The sequence below is a fragment of the Hordeum vulgare genome, chromosome 5H, assembly GCF_904849725.1.
Source record: "Hordeum vulgare subsp. vulgare chromosome 5H, MorexV3_pseudomolecules_assembly, whole genome shotgun sequence".
Lineage (NCBI taxonomy): Eukaryota > Viridiplantae > Streptophyta > Magnoliopsida > Poales > Poaceae > Hordeum > Hordeum vulgare.
Window position 1 is genome coordinate 555,428,846 of NC_058522.1, and position 21,295 is coordinate 555,450,140.

Genomic DNA, 21,295 nt, shown 5'->3' on the forward strand with positions numbered 1-21,295 from the left:
CTCATTAATTCAAATATAAACACCGGAGTTTTATTTTTAAGTACTCCCTCTTATTGGGTTTACAAGGCACACATCGACAAACACATTGTGCCTTGTAACCCCGTTTGAAGGGAGTAATAGAAGCAGAGACGGAGCTGGTATAGTGACATTGGTAAGCTGACACCAATGGAAATCTAAAATCTCTTTATCACCTAGTACCATTTATTACTTTCTCCATCCATAAATATAAGATATTTTGGATATTTTATCATAGACTACATACAGATCAAAATGAATGGAAACGTATTTGTAAGCATCTAAGAAAAAGTGAAAACATTTTTTTTTTTATGATTTGAACTAAAACCATGACTAGAATTATGAAACAGAGGTATTTAGTTTAGCAAGATGACACGTTGAATTAGAGATAACATAGAGCTGACCCCATGGGGATTATTTTTTTCCTAGCTTCGTCCCTGATAGAAGAAGCCACTCTGCATTCGGAGATGCAGGCGATTGGTGGAGCAAAGTGATTCAGTTAAGAATGCTGCCAATAAAAATGCTGCAAGTGCGGCAGCAAGTGAGTGAGATTCTTGATAACTGAGCTGAGTGGAGACCGAAAATTAATCTGGGATTACGACGGAGACGACCAGGTAAATATTCCAAGCCATGGACTCATCCATTTGTTTTGACAACATCTCTCTATATTACAGCAAGAGCCTGTTACATCGGCCACCCCAATTAACCGCGGGGTTAATTCTCGGGGTAAAAACCTCAAAACTCTCGAGTCCCACGCTCGATCTCGATCTCGATCTCCATCATTCTGGTTATCTAGAATAAAAAAAGAAGTGAAAATGAAGCAGAGTCCATCGATCGGTCAGCTTGTGCGCGAACAAGCTGATCACTCTCTGCGTCGTCGCTGCGAGTCATCGAGAGCTTGACCGTAGCCGTACTTACTACCTTTGCTCAGCTCGCGGTCGAGCTCCGGGTCGACCGTCAATGGCGGTTGGGCTGTGGAGCTGGCGCCGAAGCTAGTTCGGGAAGCGTTCGTTCGTGCAGGTTGTTTCTTGTGTTTTGGTAAGTACGTATGTAGGGAGTGTGTTTGGATTAGCTAGGCGACGGCGGTGGAGGCGAAGACGGATGCATTGCCGGCGGCGGAGGCGAAGACGGAGGCATTGCCGGCGGCGGCGACCATGCTGCATTCTTGGTCCTCGAGCAGGAACGACCGGACGGCGTCGATGCAGGGCGCGGCGACGTGCCGCTGCCACGCCTCGTCGGCGGCGGCGCCGCTCTTCAGGAACACCTCGGTGGCGTCGACGCGGCGGACGCGCCACATGCGCGCCAGCCGCTGGATCTTGCCGCGCTGGCGGCACGCGAGGCGCGACGTGTTCGCCTTGATCTCGTCGACGGCGGCGGCGAGCATGCGCGCGCGCTCGTCCTCGCCGACGCCGGTGGAGCGAAGATAGGCGTCAAGCTCTGGGACGCCGATGGCGCGCCAGACGCCGCGGGAGTAGTCTGTGCGGCGCGGGTCGAAGGCGGCGGCCACCTCGTCGACGAGGCCGCGGCGGCACATGTCGTCGACCCGGCGGGCCACGAAGTCGCGCAGCACGGGGAGCTGCACGTCCACCCACAGGAAGCAGCAGTCGTAGCGCTCCCGGAAGGCGCGGCGGTCGCCCTCCACGAGCTCCTCAACGTACGAGTTAGAGCCGCCGGCAACAACGGGGACATACCCGCGCGCCGAGGCGGAGCCCGCGGCGAGCGTGGCCTCGCCGCGGAAGTCGGCGGCGGAGAAGTCCTGGTCGGGGTCGTCGACGAGGCCAAGCAGGTGGTGCGGCACGCCGGCGCACTCGCGGGGGGACACCTTGTTCGTGGCCACGTCGAGGCCGGTGTAGACCTGCATCTTGTCCGAGTTGATGACCTCGCCGCCGAAGCGCAGCGCGAGGTCGATGGCGAGGCGGGACTTGCCGGTGCCCGTGGCGCCCATGACGACGACGGCCTTGTGCTTGGCGGCGGCGTGGCGGACCACGAGGGGCTGGGGCGGGCGCGGCGCGTCGGCGCGGTCCGGGAGCGCGATCAACGGCGGCGGCATCGTCAGCGTCAGCCTCGGGAAGGCCAGGGCCGGCGGCGGCGCCACGGAGATCATCGGCATGCTCGGTTCACGCGCTAGGCTCGATCGCTCGCCGCTCGCACGCTTAGAGAGTGCGGTGGCCTCTGGTTTTGGAATGCTGCTCTGTGGTGTGGTGTGTGCGGGTGTGAGCAGCGGAGGCGCACGTATTTATAGGGTGGTTAGAGCAACTCCACCGTCCTGCCGTCGACCGTGTTCGTTTTTTATCGACGGTAAAACTGTAAAAATATAATAATAAAAGAAAGATGGATGGGGCATCGAATTAAATAAGCAGATAGAGGTGGCTGGATGACTGTGTGATAAGTGGGTCAGGTCAGACACATGTGTACACCGAGAGGGTGCGCGTGCCCGCTTCGCGTCCGTGCCGACACATTTCAATCCCAAAATTTCAGTAGAAAATGGGTCGGCACGAACACCGAAAGGGCGAGCGCACCCGCTTCGCGTCCGCGCCGACCAACTTCAGTTTAAAAATTTCAGTCAAAAGTGAATCAAAGCGGACATGAAACACATACGTTTTAATAATGAGTCGGTGCGTTGGATCATCACTTTTGTTCACACGTATCCAAACCAACGGCCGCAACCAGCAAAATAGGTGGCTTCATTGAAGTTGCTCTTAGAAAGAGGTTTTCAGTTACCGGCATGGCGCTAAGCAGGGGAGGTTGTGCAAAAGCAAAAAAATAGAGGAGGTTAATCGAGGGGTGATGGGATGGCGCGATTAGATTAAGGAGATGATGGACTCGTGTGCTGTGGAGGATGCGGCGACTAGTGGGAGAGCCGAGAGCGGCGAATCAAGGAAAAAGAAACTTACTGGATCGTCGTTTGTACTTAAACCTGGGAATGGTTTAAAAACTGCACTATACCTCAACTGAACCCATACGAAAATTTCTGTCAGCCCAACCATAACCAAACCCATTTAAAAAATTATCAACCCAACTAAAACCAAACCCACTCGATCTTTCCACCAAACTGAACTAAACCGAGTGTCAATCTATGGGTTAAAACCAATTTCTAAAGTGGGTTGAAAATTGTTTGCTCTACTGGGTCAACACATAAGGCAGCTTGCAAGGTAACATCCAGGTGGTTCAGAAAGATGGTCATCCGCAAGGTCTTATTTGGATTCATGCCTGACAAGCCAACATAGAACCTTGTCACTGTGCCCACCATCTGGCCATCAATGGGGGAGCCCGCCTCCTCATCAACTGCAGAACATAGACGCATGCTTGTTTGCTCCTTCGCGCTACCGGTTGGCGTCAGTCTTGTTGTACGCGTCCTTCATGTAGTCGACTTGGAGCGCCAGCTCGAGGTCGAACACCTGCACGACGTAGAAGCCCTCCAGCGGCTCCAGCCCCACACCGAACGTGACGACCAACATGTCCCAGAAGATGTCGACCTTGCCGTCGTCGACGTTGAGGCTTTTGGAGCACTTCTTCTTCGGGAAGAGCCAGGGCTTGACGTCGGCCTTGCAGAGGCTCTGGCTGGACAGGCCGTCGACACCGATGCTGAAGTCTTGTCCCATGAGGCTCTTGCTCCAGGTGACCGAGATGACACATGGTCAGCCTTGCCGGCGCTGCTCGAGAACGACGACGGTGTTGAGGCCCTACCCCATGAGGCTCTTGCTCCAGGTGACCGAGATGACACAGGGCTAGCCTTGCCGGCGCTGCTCACGGACGACGACGATGTTGAGGCCCTACCCCATGAGGCTCTTGTTCCAGGTGACCGAGATGAAGCAAGGCCGGCCTTGCCAACGCTGCTCGAGGTCGATGCGGCGTCCATGATTTGTACCCCGCTCTCCCCGACGCGGGACGGTAAGTCTCTCATGGCTCGCTTGCGCGGTGCTTTTTAGCAAACACCTTGCGTGCAGCCCCAAACCAACAATGTCCTTTGTTACGGCAGTCATGGACCAAACATGCCTTAAACAGTTCTCGCAAACCGGGTACGGCCCATGGGTTTAACTGGCTGGAACCGTAACTCTTTGAGCCCATACCTGATTATACCCAACCATTTGATACACAAAACCAAACTAAACTAAATTGTTGTCAGAGTCAGCCCGTTAACACCCGAACTACACAGACCCACAGAGAGAAACCGACCCAATGAACCCGGTTATAGCAAAACCATTCTCAGATTTATTTGTACTTGTTGCAGGTGTGCTTGTCAGAGCACGGAGCAGAGCAAGGACTCAGGCAGTGACTCTGTTGCGCGACTGTTGTTTACTCTTGTTCCATAGATGTGTCGTTTAGAAATTCTATATCACAGTGTTAAAGGCAGGAGCAATTTAGGAAAATGGCAAACTAGGTTTAGATTACTTGGAGCTAAGCTCTCAACGGCTGGAAAAGAAACAGAAATGCTTGGTGATAGGGAGTTGAAAAAAAAAAATACTTGCTCTGTCTCAAATTAAGTGTCATAAATTTAATTTTAAATTAATATAAATATAATACTAAACTCGTGACACTTATTTTAAATAAAAAGAAAGTATTTGTCAAGCTAGATGCAATTGATAAACATCTTGAGGTCTTTGGGCTCTCTGCTGAAAACAGAATTAAACACATGGAGCTGAGAGCTCAACTTGATAGGCTTCTGAAACAGGAAGAAGACAAGTGGGAACAAAGGGCACAAATAGATGAAATTGTAGGGGGGGATACTAAATTCTTCCATGTCAAAGCTAATGGCAGACATAGGAAAAATAAAATTAATACCTTAGATCAGATGGAAGGGAAGATTGAGGGATACATCACTAATTTCTATAAGAATTTATTTGGGCATCCTCATGATTCTACTATGGCTCTTAATATCACCAAAAACAATGCCCAATCAATCCAAGGGCAAGTTAGTTGATAAATTCTCCCTAGAGGAAATTAAGAATGTTGTTTTAAAATGGCACATGACAAGTCCCCTAGTCCTGGTGGTTTCGATGCTGAGTCTTATCGACATTAGTCAAAAATGGTTTGAAAGCTCTCTTTGATGATTTCTTTACTAGGGACTTGGATATTAGGCGGCTGAACTATGGTATTATACTCTAATTCCCAAAACCAAATATGTTAATCAGATTAAATAATTTAGACCCATTTATTTGCTAAATGTGAGTTCTATTTATTTTTACTAAGGTTTTGATGAACACATTAAATTTAGTTGCTCGAGAGGTGATTTCGCCAATACAAACTGCCTTTATTAAAGGCAGATATATTATGGAATGAGTTCTTATACTTCATGATGCACTTAATAGTATACATAAAAAACCCCAAAAAAGGTATTAATAAAAAACATTGTTGAGGAAATCGGTAACTGTAGCTGATCGGTTGGCTTCGGAATAGCGATTAACCGATAAATCGTTCTATTAACTAGATTAATTGATCGATCATTAACGATGGAAATAGGAACCTATCAAGATATATCAAATATTTTATGTATTATACCATACTTTCATGCTCTCATCTACGGTATGTAATATACCAAAATATGCTATTGTTTGGTGGATCCCTCGAAAGCGAGAGGATGATGGGAGGGGTTGCGAGCCAAAAAATTGTGTTTTGTTTGCCCACAAATTAATGGGTCAGCAGTCCGATAGGCTAATTAATCGGTCTGACAAGTTAACGTAATGAATAGGTGCTATTCAAGTCGATCATCGTACGAGTAGCGATTAACTGGCCCGTTAACTAATTAATCAACTGAATTCTTGAACAAATAGAGTAACATGTTGTTTAAAAGTGGATTTTGAAAAAGCCTATGATAAAGGTCAAATGGTCTTATGTTTTTAAAATGTTCAAAATGAAAGGGCTCCCCAGATAAGTGGATTGAGTGTGTTACAAAAACTATTAGAGAGGTGATATTTGCATCAAAGTGACTGACAACCTAGGTCCCCATTTTCCTACTCACAAAGGTCTAAGACAAGGGGATGCTCTTTCCTCCTTGATATTGGACCTAGCTAGTGATGAATTAACTACAATGCTAAATATTGTTAGGAGATATGGACTTATTAAAGGGGTACTCATTGAAAATACTATGGGAAGGATTAACATGTCACAATATACCGATGCCGATATTTTTCTCGTACAAGATGACTATAGTAGTGCCCACAACCTAAAATATGGTATGTGCCTTTTTGAACAAATGTCTCGTTGAAAATTAATTTTCATAAACAGAAATAATTTGCTACCCATGATGGTAGCTACACATGGCCCCAATTCTTATCTCTAATTAATTTGATAAATTATTTTGACATATGAAAAATTTACTATATAGTGAAAATATCATGGTTTTGTACCAGCCAGGCAAGCAAACATGCAATTATGCCAAAAAAATCAAGGAAAAAAATAGGGAAGGTCTTCATGGCGGCTCATGGATGGTTCTGGGGGGGGGGGGGCAAATCATGGCATGGTGATGTTGTGTTTCCTTTTCCTGTTTGATCTAAAAAATAGCCATGTAATATGATGCTCGCTTTAGTTTTACAAATTTGAGTTTGGCGTTTGAAGTTGGAGTTGTTCCCCCTCGCTAGAGACCTGTTCTTGTGGAAATCCCTATGGGGTGAAGGATTTATGTTGCTTTATGTGTTATTGGCCTAGGCCGGTTCTTGCAGGCCCAAGCATGGTACAAGTGCTCTAGTACCCGTGACCAAATAGTGAGGTTTCACCCCACTGCGGTAGTAGGTATGATACTTGGTACGATAGTGCCGCTCCAACACGAGAACATTTCTATTGGTCTTGTGTGCGGTACTACGGGTCTTCAACAGATAGTAGTAGTACTGCTCCCGCAAGAGGAGCGACACTACAACCCCCTACTGCAGTACTATCGGGTATGCAACACCGTGCATATTGGTAGAAACTGAAGATCTCCTCGAAACGATGGGAAGGTAGTGTGGGTGCAAATATTGTTTTGTGTATGTGTTTTGATTCCACTCATACCTTCTAACGTTGACCCTCTCTTAATAGTACGGATCTCCTACGACCCAAAGAAATAAAGTCATCGGAAATACCGTCTTCCTTCGTTTCCTTTCAGAGGGAAACCTAACGGTCATGTGCTACTTCCAAATATACATACATAGCTCAAGCACATGGTTAGACCGTAAATTACTCTGTCATCAACACCGAATCATATAGGGAGGGAAATGCCCTTTCAAAATCTTCTGCAACGGGAATGTAGAGAAAACTTATATTTTATGGAATCAAAATGACACCAAACAGAAAGATCATTTGAAAACATTATAGAAAAAAAATTGTTGTAGATAAGTTACCGTGAAATCTGAGTGCTAGAAATATTCTTTTTATATAAAAACATAAAATAGTCATTGATCATTCATGAGAAACCATTGTATTATTGATTTTCATGAATGTTCCAAATAATGTCTTTTATTTTCTAAAGCTTTACATTTTTTAGGATTTTACATAATTTGTCTTCAAAATCGTGTTCTTTCACCTTTTGTTACTTCTTAAATATTTTTTATATTTTTCCTTGATTTTCCTCTCATTTTCTATGTACAAATGAGAGTCAAAGCAAGAGAATTGGAGCGTTTTTTGTTCTCATTTCACATTTTGCGTTCCCTGGTAACCTGGTTTGGTAGAGCCCACACGAGGGTATACATGCTCTGGATCAAGTTCTGCAACTTGTTTGGTGGCCCACAAGGCAACATTTTCTAAGTGTAGATTGCACCGGCATGAGTCCGTTTTTGAACTGACGGTTGATTTGAGTGTTCCTTCCGGGTCAAGTTGAGTGGTACTTTGAGCTTCGTGCAGGCTTGTTTCGTGGCCTACGCAACCAGACAATTTAGAAGAAAAAAAATTAAGAAAAGTTTTTATGGCGACTTTATTAATTTTTAAACATAGTTAGAGCAACTTCAATGGGACGATCTATTTCGTCCGCGGTCGTCCGTTTGGATCTGCGCGGATAAAAGTGATGGCCCAACACGCGTACCCATTGTGAAAACGCGTCTGTTTCGCATCGGCACCGACCCATTTCAGGCTCATGGGTCGGCGCGGACGCGCGCGTTTTCTCTGTGTCCGCATGTGGTCGGCCTGACCGACTTGTCACACAGCCATTCAACCACCCCTGTCTGATTATTTAATTCATTGACCCACTCTCATCCACATTTCTTCCATTATTGTATTGCCATAGTGATGTTGTCCACTTGTTGTCCATTGAATGCATGTGTTGATTCATTTAAAACAGCAGACACGAGAGATCGGTCCGTTAGAGTTGCTCTTACATCCTCCAATAGGCGAAAATGGAGGATCTCCCCCGTGCAGACACAAGTTTGGGATCTCTCTGCATGGACAGCTAGCTAACAAACAAGCTACGATATTCCCCCCTCTGTCTCTCTCTCTCGGTGATTTGACACACACGGCATGATTGCTTTGCTAGCACCCAACAGACCTCCTCGAGGTCTCGACGGCGTCGCGTCACACTCGCCGGTGGCCGCGGCGAGAATGCCACGTCTCTGTCTTGGTCCTCCGCACGTTGTCCTCTTTGGCTCGCCCGCTGAAGAGTGAAGACCCTCGGCGCCGACTACGGCCGATGACTGACTGAAAAAGAGATGCACACACCCCCAAAATCGCAACGTAGAAAGAACTGTAGAATCCGCATAGGATCGCACAGATCAGTACGCTACGTACATGGACAAATCCGCACGGGAAAACACACACACACACACACACAAAGGAAGCGCGCTTTTCCGGCAGAGTGCGGTGCTATCAGGATCAGGATGAGGATCCGGCGAGGGAGGGGGACTGGGGAGGCCACCGCCAGCCGCCAGCCGCCAGGGAAGGGAAGGGGGTGATGGGACGAGACGGTGGCCGGGAGCGCGCGCCAGCCGGGGGATAGGGGGGGTTTGACGCGACGGCCAGCCCGTGGGGCGTCGACACCGCTCCACGTCGACCCGTCCATCCGCTCCGGTGGTGCTCTCGCTTTGATGGATTCCGTAGCTTTGATGGATTCCATCGGGAATCCCCTCTCCCTCTCGATGCTGGTCCGGCGCGGCGCCTCCACTCCACATTTTGTACGGCGGCCGCGTCCTTGCGGATTAGCGTCGCGTCGACGGGCCGACGTCACTCTCGGTGGTGGTGGTGGTGGCCGGAGCAATCATTGGCCGGCGGAGGGAGGACGGCGGGCGAGGCCGATCCAATCGGAGAGCACTATATAGAGCTCTAGACTGGAGGAGGGAGAGCGACGGGAGGTAGCCAACGCCCGCCAAGATGAGGTAGCTAGAGGGCGTGTGCTCCGAGCGCGACTCCCTCCTCCCCTCCCCTCGTGCTGCTGCCACTCTTGTAGTCTTGTCTTGTCACGTCAGGGGCCCTTCGGCTACTACCGGCTCCCAAGGCGAAGACGGGATGGAGATGGCGATGCGAGCCAGATGGGATGGATCCGCCGCACTTGCAACAGTGTTCTCGGACAGTGCCCCAGTGGGCATATATGCGTCCACGCATGTTACCGATCGTCCACGGGCATGATCAGTTTCCATCTAAACACACAGGCTACTCACATGGGATGGGTCGTCGTCTACGACCAGAGTGATAGTCATGTACACTTGGCTCCCAAATGGATACTTCATAGATAGATACTATGTAGGAGGACCACCTGAACCCTTTGCGGTGTGTTGTGGTGTGGTGGGTGGATAGGAGTGAGGAGAGGACCACCTGAAAGCAGAAACAGGAGTATCGGTGGATCCACATCCCCTTCAAGGCTTCAACTTCAGCTTCAACAGACTGACCAAACGTCCTTGGGACGCCGGAACGGGGGAAAATGACCCGAGATCATGTGCGGGTGGGGGCACGCAGGGACCTTGGAGAGAGACAGAAAGCCGGGCCGACGATGGCAACTGATCCCAATTCACAAGTTCTGAAAATGAATTCGCCAACTCAGAAACAGAGAATGCTGATGCGCCTATCAAGCTGCTCCATGGGTAATTCTTCAAGGTTACCGACTGTTGATCAGCAAGGCAACTGCCTCTTAGCGACCTAGCGAGTGTCGCCCATGACTGAATTGCCTGAAAATTCCACGGACTCCAGGGATTCGGAACCAATGGCGTCGATTCAATCAACCTCTGAGTTCTCATGGTTAACCATATTGTGATCATAATAAAGCATGGATTCTTTTGATTCAAAAAGACAAAACAATTTGCATCATGGATTCAAAATATCAAAGTAAAGTTTGGGAGCAAATCCACTGAACAAGCTCACTACAGGCGTAGCAAGGATGGCAGAATCAGGACTCAGTTTCTGGACCATACTCGGCTCATTGTTCGGTTACCGCTTACTGCCGTAAGACAACTGGTTACGACTAAAATCTATGACATATCAAATATCCCTGACAAGCAGTACCAAAAAACACTGACCAATACTGGTCCGAGATTGCAGGCCTAGCAGCGCCCTCTCAGTATGTCATGGCAGCAAGCCTGCGAGGCGGAGTCCTAGACCGTCGCTGTGCTGGTCTGTGAGCAAGGAAAACCAGTCAGTAGATGGCAGAGACAAATTAGAAGAGAACAACATCAGCACTACTGTCAATTCCATCTTTACACAACACAGACCTCCACTTGATAAATATAAAGGATGATGATAAAAGTTGCAAAGATGGACATGACATCTAGGGGAGGTAAAAGCATCGTCTTATCTACAGTTTAGATCACGCGATAGCATTAGCTTTAATAGGTGAATGTGGTGTCCTTTACATTTGGGACCAGCAGGCGAGAAATAGGTGGGAGTTATTATTTCCTTTTTTCATAAATTTAGCCTAGGATGATTACTGAACCACGTGTACTCATTTGCAAAATACACATAATCATGAACACATGAGAAGATAGACGTATCTAATCCCAACAATGTAAACTCGGAAAAACTAGTAATACTGAATTACCAAGCATTTCAGTTCACCAATGCTTAACCATCTCCAGGAAAGACTATTTAATCGTGTTATTATCTTTGAGGTTATTAGGTTTACAGAAGAAAGTACTATTGTTGTGTAGCCGCGAGCAAATGAAAAACCAGCTTGCACGAATTTCAGGACAGGGCAATGCTAAGGACAAATATCATAACACAAATCAACTATAGAATGTAAATACGGAACACACACAAAAGACACTATCAGTAACGAGCATGTGGCCCAAATGAAGTACCACATCAAACTGGCCTAAAGATGTAGCAACCAGAGAAAATGCAGGACAAAACGTGTTTAGTTCTCACCCTGTACTCGTGGCCTTCTGTATAGGACCTCTGTTGAATGCCCAATCAACATGGATAGTCTTTGTTAACAGCTCTGTCCCATTCATTCTTCTGATTGCAGTTTGTGCTTCCTCAAAACATCCATATTCAATCAATGCATATCCCTGTTGAACAGATAAACAGAGGTGCGAACAGAAATTAGAGAGCTTCTTCACAAACAGAAGGGGCATATTTGACATAACAGCCACTTGGATATGTAAACAATAATTTGAACCAATGCATACCACTACAGTCCGTTTATCATAACATAGCACAGGCTACCAACTAGATCCAGTACTCTACACTAAAACTATTACTTGCTTATATATAGGATCTCGTCTCAAGAGCACACATTTCACAGCATTCCTTAAATCCTAAATAATGTTTTCACTTAGATGTAGCAATGTACTGGGACGTGCATACACATGCTAATCTTGGACCAATGCAATCGTGGGAAAACTCTTGGTGCTTATTTCGATAGAACTGCCTGTAACACCCCCATGATACTTGCACAAATTTGTGAGAAGAAGAAGGCATGGCCAAAAATGAAAGTACGGATAATAAAGCTTCGAAGCTGACTTTGTATTCAAGAACTTGAAAAATCAAGCAATTTCATGTCATTCAGAGTTTTCTGATCACGGTATTGCAGGAGTCCAACCACTCCCATTGATCCTAATTACTAACCAGGACCACTTCAAGACATAATTTAGCATAGACCGGTAAGCGGTAAGCATAGCTTCAAGTACCAATTTATCAGCACATTTGCTATCCATGTGGCTCATCCGGTATTGCACCACCAGCAAAGAAGGAACCTTCTTTATTTTAGTAAGACTATCAAATTTACCTTGCCATATCCAGTGCGACGTTCCAGATTGAAATGCAAGTCCTTGACCTCACCAAACTCAGCAAAAGCATCATACAAATCACTTTCTTCTGCATCTTCTTTGACTCCGGAGACAAGTAGTATCCATCCTTCAATTGCTACAAGGTAACAGTTCTCCATTACTAATGCCACAAAATTGTCAAAAGGGACACTATATGCACAAGAAGTTGGCTAGTCACTATAACAGCAAATAATCTACTACAAGCCATGTACAGGATAACCACATAGATTAGCATGAAACAGAACCCATAACTAGTGTTCAGGCACATCTGTAGCTGGTTGTTACCGATGCTGGATTACACTTTTTATTAGACTATAGAAAACTAGCATGCAAGTAACCAGGAACTAGCAGGAACAGACATGCCTGCATGGTTGGATATCCCTCGGTGCATACAATCGTGAGGCAAATCATTTTGCACTACTGAGGTGGCAATTGCTTACCTGGTAGTATACGACCAATGTAAACAGAATGCCATGAGCAGGCATACAAGAAGCATGGTGGTAAACAAAATAAACAGCAGTCATACAAAATTTGTTCAGATGCACATCCCTGTTCTGTTTCAGTTCTGTCACTTCTCAATGTTTTGGTGTGTTAAATCCTTAGGCTTCAAGAAAACACTAAAAGTTTGAAAGGTTACCAGCTACATTATTTAGCATAGAACAATTAAGTAACACCAGCAAGGAAAATAAACATAATAGTGCTAAACTGCATTGTAAGGCACAGCGCACAACAAACGAAGAAGACGAAAACTGTAAATGCAAGGGGGGCACTATTCAAATATGTGTCTCGACAAATTAGTCTTAGCTAGAAGTTCATGATATATTTATTCACCAAACCGATCAGGGGGTGTTTGTTTCCAGGGACTTTTTGGTGTAGGGACTAAAAAAAGTCCCTTTTAGTCCCATGTGAAACAAACAGGAGGGACTTTTAGGGACTAAAAGGGGGTATTTGGGACTAAAGGAAGAAGTCCCTATTGGAGGGTCTTTTTGGGACTTTTTTGACACTTTTTCCAACACTGCCCCTACTTTTAGCATGTCATTTAATAACTTCTAGTATGTTACTAGGGGTAACATGGTCTTTTTGCATATCATTTAATGATCTCTAGTCCCTGTTTAGTCCATGGAAACAAACAGGTAGGGACTAGGGACTTTTGAGTTGGGACTAAAAAAAGTCTTGGGATTTATGAAACAAACAGGGCCTGAAAACTCTCCGATCCTGCCTTCCCCTTCTAAAACATTCTATTTTTTATCTTTCAACGGCGACATCAAAAGGAGGTGTACATGGCTGTAGCTAGAAAATGCAGTTTATAACATAAAAGACATAAAACGCACTTTTGGTATCCTACATTTGCAGCATTTCAAATGCCTCATCCTAATAAGACATTTGGCATTTCTTGCAAATCATCATAGTTTCTGATAGGGCCTATCATGTACGCTCCTAGAGGCTACAGCCTACTAAACCAATAAACATATAGTCCAGCAAACAGAGTCAGGTCATTCTAATTTATTTATTTTGTCAAAGGGACACTAAGCATCACCCCACAATATAATGTGCATCCCTCTCACCAGCAATTCACACCAATGCTGCTCTAACTAGTGTACATTATTCATTCACCTTGATCACATTTTATTTTCTTTCTACACAAACCGTTCACGATAAACGTCTGATCCTAGCAGAGACATGCATGACACATAGACATAAACACACCTACCAAACCTGTAGGATAGCAATATTTGGAAAGGGTAATTCTCGGCATGAACAATCATATACTCCAACACAGCACCCACATTATGATTATTGATACCTTTGCATCTTCATAGAAGCATATATATAACAATACAGGCAAAAGGAAGGAACCTAATTTCGACAGTTGATCTGAAATGGAACATCAAACAGTCATGGTTGTTCAAGCAATGTCGAAATTCAATCAACATACGCAGTAGTACCTCGCATTACATCGAACAGCAGTGCCGCACGCCCTCGCACATGTAACAAAGAAAAAAACATAAACCCTCACGAAAACGAAATCACCAATCACAAACCCTAGCCCGCAAACTTTCCGCGCGATTACTACCGAAACTGACCCCAAAACAACACATGAACCCGCCTCAAGCATCGCGGACCCGCACCCGGAGACCCCGAACCTAGGGATCACGCCCAGAGAAGAAGAGAGGGGGTCGGCCGGGGGAGGGTGTTCTCACAGCGCTGCGGGCCGCCGTGCGCGGAGCTGCCGGCGAAGGGGATGGAGTCGAAGCGGTCGCGGGTGGAGGCCATGACGGAGCGGCTGCGGCCGACAAAGCGCCCCCTGCCGGTGCGCGGCACGGAGGGGGCGACGGCGATGCGGGGCACGGGGAGCGCGCGGGCCGAGACCTCCCCGTCCTCCTCGTCCTCCATCCCCTCGTCGTCCTCGTCCTCGCCCCGCTCGTAGTCCACGAACTCCACGTCCTCCGCCGCCATCGCCGCCGCCGCCGCAACAACCGGATGGTAAAAGCAGGCGAGAGAGGGCACAGAGGGAGGGAGAGAGAGGAGCGTGGCGGAGGCGACGTGAGGCGGGCAAGGGGGTCGCTCTTATAATGGCGGCAAGTAAGCGCCCGCTAAGCGTGTTTAGCGCTGGATCACTGTGGCTGACAGGTGGGTGATTACGCTGGGGATTAGCCGTCCCTAGCGGTTTAATTTAATTAACCCTGGTCCTAATCTGGTTGGGTCCCCTGCTCCGTGGCCCGGCCGTCCGGTCGTGGACGGACGGGTAGGATGAGAGTGGACCCGCACACGGTGTCTTCTTCCCTTCTTCCCCTGCTTTTTACCTGGGCGAAGCCGATCCGTCTCAGACTTCCAGACATGGCGGCGGCCGCCTCCACCTCCTCCGCCGCCGCGTCCGCCTCGCCCTCCGGCGGTGGCCGCGGTGGCCCGGCGGCGGCGGCGGTCGCGTGCGCCTGCCCCATCTGCCTCGAGGGGTTCGAGGACGAGGCCTACCTCGACACCTGCCTGCGTGAGTCGCATCCTCCTGCTCCTTCCCCCCACCTCCGCGCACAAATTGACCGCGAATTCAGCTTCAACTTCCATATTATTTTTGTTCTCGAATAACTTCTAGCACAAGGGGTGGAGGGGGAAGCATGCTGTAGGTTTCTATTGTGTTTCGTAGGCACTCTGCAAGAACTGTGGGTTTGGGGGCAGAGGATTCCTGCAGTTGGAGACCCATTTCTGACCGAATTGTACTGAATTCTTCAGATTCCTTCTGTTACGAGTGCATAACCCAGTGGGTGAGCATTGTGGCGAGCAAGCATGAAGAGCCTTTGTCCTCTGTGAAATGCCCCCTTTGCAAGGTGAGCCCCCCCCCCCCCCCCCCCCTATTTTGTTAATTCTCCAATAGGTTAAAAGTCATTTTTTTTTTCTTAATGAAAGAGGGGCCTCCCCCTCCTATTTTTCTGTTAAGGAAACCATATGGTTCAGGGAGAAGGCATTTGTAAGTTTGGTTGGTTCGATGTGCTGCTGAGAAGCAAAAATAGTTAACCACGCATCCGAATTATATTCATCTCTGTGCCGTTTTCTGTATGTTAGCGCAATGAACTATATCTATAGGCTTGACCAGATATTGTTTTGTCTGAGACAAACTTGGCCCTGAACTCCTGATCATATTGTATCCTTGTGATGCTTGCAGACAAAGAGTGTATCTATCCTTCATGCTTTCGATGGCAAATCATTTACGAGGCACTACATAGAGCAGGACCAGGGGAAGAGGTTGGTATCGATCTCGTTGTGCATGCCTGCATTCAGCAGTTGATACCCGCCAGCATGTGTCACTATTCTGACTACAGACTAAAACTTGTTCAAGCATGAATGCGTGAGGTGTATTGATCTCGCTTTTATTACGGTGCAGACATCTTGCAGATGCACATGAGTTGATATCGCAGTTCTATAACACAAGAGGTATTGTGTTAATTTGGAGTATTATTCACTTGTCTGTTCACAGCTTTAGAATTAATTTCAGATATCGACAAACCTTGTTTTATCTGACTCTGATGTTTGCTACAGAGATTTCAGATGACACAGCCAGTGTGCTTCAATACTGGAAGCAACGGAAGTATCTTCGGAGGAATGTGTGGCTTGAAACTTGGTTGAGACGGGAAATTCAGGCCCTTACACAGGTGCAGTGCGACGTGCTAGTAACATTGTTATTCTATAGCTCACATGTTTTGGTTACACACTAGCGTAGCCTAGTTTGTTTAAAAAGATAACGCATATAAAACATCCACCTGGTGCTTAACTGTAATTCATGTTTTACCCTTACCCATTCATCATGGTCGAAAACAAAGAGTCAGGCTGATTCTGCACACTCCTGAGTATATAGTAGTGTGATGCTTGTAAACTTTGTTATTCATGGTAAATTATGTTGAGAATTTATTTTCCACAGGACGAAAATGTCGAGGCCATAGTTTACCACATCCATGGCATGATCGAGTCCTTCATGAAAGCGCAAGAAAAACTGCACACCTCAAAGCAGACCTCCCCGGAACTTACAAGGGAAGAGTTCAGGAGTTTGCTGTCGGACACTGCAAGGCCGTTCCTCCTCGGACGGACAGCGCGGTTCGTCACGGAGGTGGAGCTCTTCCTGATCTCGCAACGGAACATCGACGCGTACAGCAGAGTGCGTATGCAGAGGTTCAAGGAGTCTGCCTCGCACATAGCAAGAGAGCAGGACGTGCTGCCGCAGGACCGTCCCCTAGAGGACCACTACTTGTACCTTTTAAATGAAGAGACAGATTGTGTTGGCGGTGTGATATAGCTGCCATTTTTTGTTCTGTAGATTCTGCTGGTGTTGTGTTTCCATGTTGTACTGTAGGTAACGGAGATCGGGCTTCACTATGTTTGCCTGCTTGTTTACCTGATTCAGATCACAGGTTTGCAGAGCTGTACCATTTGTGATACTCCCTGTGAATTCTGGATGGCCCTGGCGGTGTTTGTCAAGATGGGAATGGGTCGATCAATGGGTTTGGGTTGGCCTTGTATGGAAACTGGGCCAGGGGAGTAGGACACCACTGGGACAAGCGGATCGACCGAAATTTGGTTGTCTAAGATTGTAGAGGCCTTTCCGATAACATATGCATTTGTGAGGATTGTTAGCCTTGTGTTTATAGATTTTTTTTTCTGAAATATTGATCCAAAATTACCTTCGTTCGTGCATGAAATATATATTAGAACGCATATACACTTTGTTTTTCTTTGAAACAAATAAACTCTATAGATCCTAAAAACTCCTAACGCTAAATGATATTGTTCTGTTACTACTCCCTATTTCGTACCAATCTAAATGATGCGGCGAATATATCTCGCTTCACGCGAGAAGGAAAGATCTCTCGTGTGAAGCTGCTACAGTAACAGGCGCGGCCATTGCGCCATGGTACGCTTAATGTAACGTAGGAGGCGCGACCAACTTGAAGGAAAATACCCATTTTTTCCTAATGGTTTTTTGCCTTTATTCATTTTTTGTTTTTTGATCGGTTTCTTTATTTCCTCTCGGGTTTTCTTTTGGTTTCTCTTTGTTTCTTTCATGATTTTACCCGTCTTTCTTTTCTTTCTTATTTTCTTTATTTTTCACTGTTTTTTGTTTATTTCTTATTTATCAACGATTCTTGTTTTCCATTGTCGGTTTCCACTGATTTCCCATTCTTTTTAAAACATATGTGGTTTTATCTTTTGGATTATTTTTCTTTGGATTCTTTTTTGGGGTTTGTTCGCTTTTCTTTCCTTTGGATTTCATTCTAAATTTTTCGTATATGTCAAGAATATTTTCAAATACAAGTTTAATATTTTTAGAATATATGGTCAATATTTTTTCTATACACATTTTCAATATTTTTCAAATGCTTGGTCAACATTTTCAAATGAATTTGATTATAGTGTTCAATATTTTTTCTACACACATTTAACATTTTGAAATGTTTGGCTAATATTTTTATTCGAATGAAATTTTAACATTTTTAATGCATGGTCAATATTTTTTCTATATATATTTAACAATTTAAAATGTGTGATTACCATTTTTTAAATACGTAATTAAAATTTTCTTAATACATGATCAGTATTTTTCTATATAAATTGACATTTTCAAAAACTTGACTAACAATAAGATCTCCTTAAAGATATTCCTCGTCCCTGGCGGCTGGAACCCTAACCGCCGCCAGGAGAGGCCAACTTCCAATGTCATTCTTCGGTGGCTCTCCTCCGCTGGTGACCTCGGTCGTCCGTGGTGAGCGGGGTCATCGGATCCATGCGTGTGGATGGTTTTTAGTTTTGGTAATCTACATTTTTAGGTTGTTCATTGATTTAGTTTCGGTGATGACGAAGGCAGCGCTGAATAAAAATTCTTTGGATTCTTCCGTGACGAGGCCATCGGCCCTATGATTGGGGGTGCATTTGGAAATCAGACTGTTCAAGCAAGGATGGTGTGGCGGTGGCGGCATTCGCGTGGTGGACATGTGTCCTCGGCCTCCATTGTTGCGATGGCATTTGCTCCAGCGTCGACACGAAACTTGAAAGGTAGTCCAGCAGCGGATGGAGATTGTGGCCTGCATCAACGACATCTGGAAGACAAAACGTGTGGTGGGTTCGTGGTTCATGAATGGCACGTATGGTTTCCTCCATCGGCGTCTTAGTTGTGGTGGGCTGCCAGATCTAAAGTTCGATGGCGTGTCCGGAGTGTTGTCCCGGACTGATTCGTTGAACTGTAAGGGCTTCACTTTGATGAGCCACCTTAAAGGTACGCAAAGCTGCATATCAGCCACAGAGTCGCGTTCAACTTAGATGAGGAGGTGATCCGTCATTCTGCTGCGGGTGTTAATGTCAAACTCAAAGATGTTGTGCTTTCTTTTCAACTTTATCATGTTGGTCTTTGCATGATTTGTAGTTTGATTTTAATGATATGAATGAGACATGTATCATCATGCAAAAAAACTTCATTAACATTTTACAAATACAAGTTTAACATTTTTAATACAATACAAGATTATTTATTTTTAATACATGTTCAACATTTTCTATACACATTTAACATTTTTCCAATGCTGGATTAACAATTCTATAATCCTTTAACTTTTTTGGAATGCTAGATTAATATTTTTAAATAATACATCAACTTTTTTCACATACATTATACTCCCGCAATAATGTGTTCTAAACACTCTTATATTTCTTTACAAATAAAATTGTTTTGGATACATTTTGTATACTTATGAAACACTTCCTCTATACACATTCAACATTTTTTAAATGATTGGTTAATTTTTTTTAAATAATTTATGTAAATTGTTTTCTAAATATATTTATTAAGAATTTTGAAATATAAAAAAAGTAAAAAAGGCATAAAAACGAAATCAAAAGACATGAAATAAAAATAAAGAAACAAGGCCGTGGCCTCCTATGTGGCTGGGTCGGCCATCTGGCTTACCCCCGACGCAAGGCCTCCCTCTGTCTCATTATAAGCGAGACACGGCAAACCCTATTCGCTGCTATGTGCAAAACTGTGTCGGGGCTTCGCATAAACGGACCGAGGATCAATTACAAATGGGCTGGTACATTTAGCAGGGGTACACCGCCCCGGTTTTGGGAACCTTCTAAATGTCCCAGCCGTTTTTTTCAGTCTGAACCAGTTTTTTTCTTTTTCATTTTTCATTTGTTTTCTGATTCGTTTTTTATTTTCTGTTTTTATTTCAAAAAATGTTTTGGATTTTCAAAAAATGATTTGAATTTTTTAAAAATGTTCTTGATTTTCAAGAATTATTCTATATTTTTCAGAAATGATCTTGGTTTCAAATTTGTTCTCGGTTTCAAAATATGTTCTTAAGATTCAAAAAATGTTTGTGCTTTAAAAACGTTTTCACGCTTTCAAATTTCTTTATTTTTTTAAAAAATGTTCTCCGTTTTGAAATTTTGTTCTAGAATTTTTAAAATTGTTCAGACCAAAAAATTCATTTCGCGCTTCCAAATTTTTTTGGGGGGTTTTAAAATTGTTCTCAAGATTCAAAAAATATTCGTGTTTTAACAAATTGCTCGTGCTTCCAAAATTTTTTGGGGGCTTTCAAAATTATTCTCCGTCTCAAAATTTTGTCTAAAATTCAAAAAATGTGTGTCCTTTAAAAAATTGTTCGCGCTTCCAAATTTGTTCAGGATTTTGAGAATTGTTCTCGGTTTCAAAAATTGTTCTCAAAATTCAGAAAATGTTTGTGCTTTAAAATTTTGTTGTGCTTCCAAATTTGTTCAGGAATTTTCAAAATTGTTATTGTTTGAAAGCGTGGCGAGCGCGCGGTTTGGTCGTCGCCTCCTCCTCCTCCTCGCTGATCCACCCGCCCGTCTGAGATCCACACCACCACGCGGATCCCCGATGTGGACGCGTGCGATGCTCCGGCGGCCCGCCGCCCTCCTCGCGTCGCGCTGCTCGCCTACGCGCCCGCCGCCGTCTTCTACCTCCCGGCGTTGCCCCCACCGACTTCGCAAAGGTGAGGACCACCCCCCACCCTCTCCCCTTGGTGCCACCCACCGCCCCCTCCGTCCCGGCCGGCCGAGGGGATTCGTAGCTCGCGCCCGCGCACGCGCTCACCTGCTAGATCCGGTCAGCGAGCGGTGGCTCCCCGAGCGTAGGTGCCCGGGATCCGCGGATCTCGCGACGGAATTGTACGCACAAGTGTTGGTAGTCCAATTACCTTCGCAACGATCACAACGTGGGGCGCGCTAGGACGCACGTCAGCTCGGGATCCGCATGCACCGTTGGTATCTCCATGATTCGCGCGGTGCCTGTTGGAAATATGCCCTAGAGGCAATAATAAATTAGTTATTATTATATTTCTTTCTTCATGATAATCGTTTATTTTTCATGCTATAATTGTATTGATTGAAAACACAATACTTGTGTGGATACATAGACAAAAACACTGTCCCTAGTAAGCCTCTAGTTGACTAGCTCGTTGATCAAAGATGGTCAAGGTTTCCTGACCATAGGCAAGTGTTGTTACTTGATAACGGGATCACATCATTAGGAGAATCATGTGATGGACTAGACCCAAACTAATAAATGTAGCATGTTGATCGTGTCATTTTGTTGCTACTGTTTTGTGCGTGTCAAGTATTTATTCCTA

General features: G+C 45.5%; 3 protein-coding genes and 2 pseudogenes across 3 annotated transcripts; 1 reads left to right on the forward strand and 4 right to left on the reverse strand.

The window, feature by feature from the left end:
- Window positions 1-327: 327 nt before the first annotated feature.
- On the reverse strand, window positions 328-2,125 carry LOC123397272 (adenylate isopentenyltransferase 5, chloroplastic-like). Its single transcript, XM_045091886.1, has one exon. The coding sequence runs from the start codon at window positions 2,123-2,125 to the stop codon at window positions 1,088-1,090; it is 1,038 nt and encodes a 345-aa protein (XP_044947821.1). The 3' UTR covers window positions 328-1,087.
- Window positions 2,126-3,338: 1,213 nt separating this feature from the next.
- On the reverse strand, window positions 3,339-3,919 carry LOC123395980 (annotated as a pseudogene).
- Window positions 3,920-8,225: 4,306 nt separating this feature from the next.
- LOC123399073 lies at window positions 8,226-9,322 on the reverse strand (annotated as a pseudogene).
- Window positions 9,323-10,185: 863 nt separating this feature from the next.
- LOC123452888 (RNA-binding protein Y14B-like) lies at window positions 10,186-14,707 on the reverse strand. The gene is made up of 4 exons (XM_045129618.1): window positions 14,369-14,707; window positions 12,128-12,264; window positions 11,266-11,408; window positions 10,186-10,517 (listed from the first exon to the last, which is right to left on the reverse strand). Exons 1-4 carry the CDS (start codon window positions 14,622-14,624, stop codon window positions 10,460-10,462), a joined length of 594 nt encoding a protein of 197 aa, XP_044985553.1. The 5' UTR covers window positions 14,625-14,707; the 3' UTR covers window positions 10,186-10,459.
- A 280-nt stretch (window positions 14,708-14,987) lies between these two features.
- Window positions 14,988-17,092, forward strand: LOC123452887. The gene is made up of 6 exons (XM_045129617.1): window positions 14,988-15,156; window positions 15,396-15,490; window positions 15,826-15,905; window positions 16,045-16,094; window positions 16,200-16,312; window positions 16,579-17,092. Exons 1-6 carry the CDS (start codon window positions 15,006-15,008, stop codon window positions 16,948-16,950), a joined length of 861 nt encoding a protein of 286 aa, XP_044985552.1. The 5' UTR covers window positions 14,988-15,005; the 3' UTR covers window positions 16,951-17,092.
- Window positions 17,093-21,295: the final 4,203 nt, after the last annotated feature.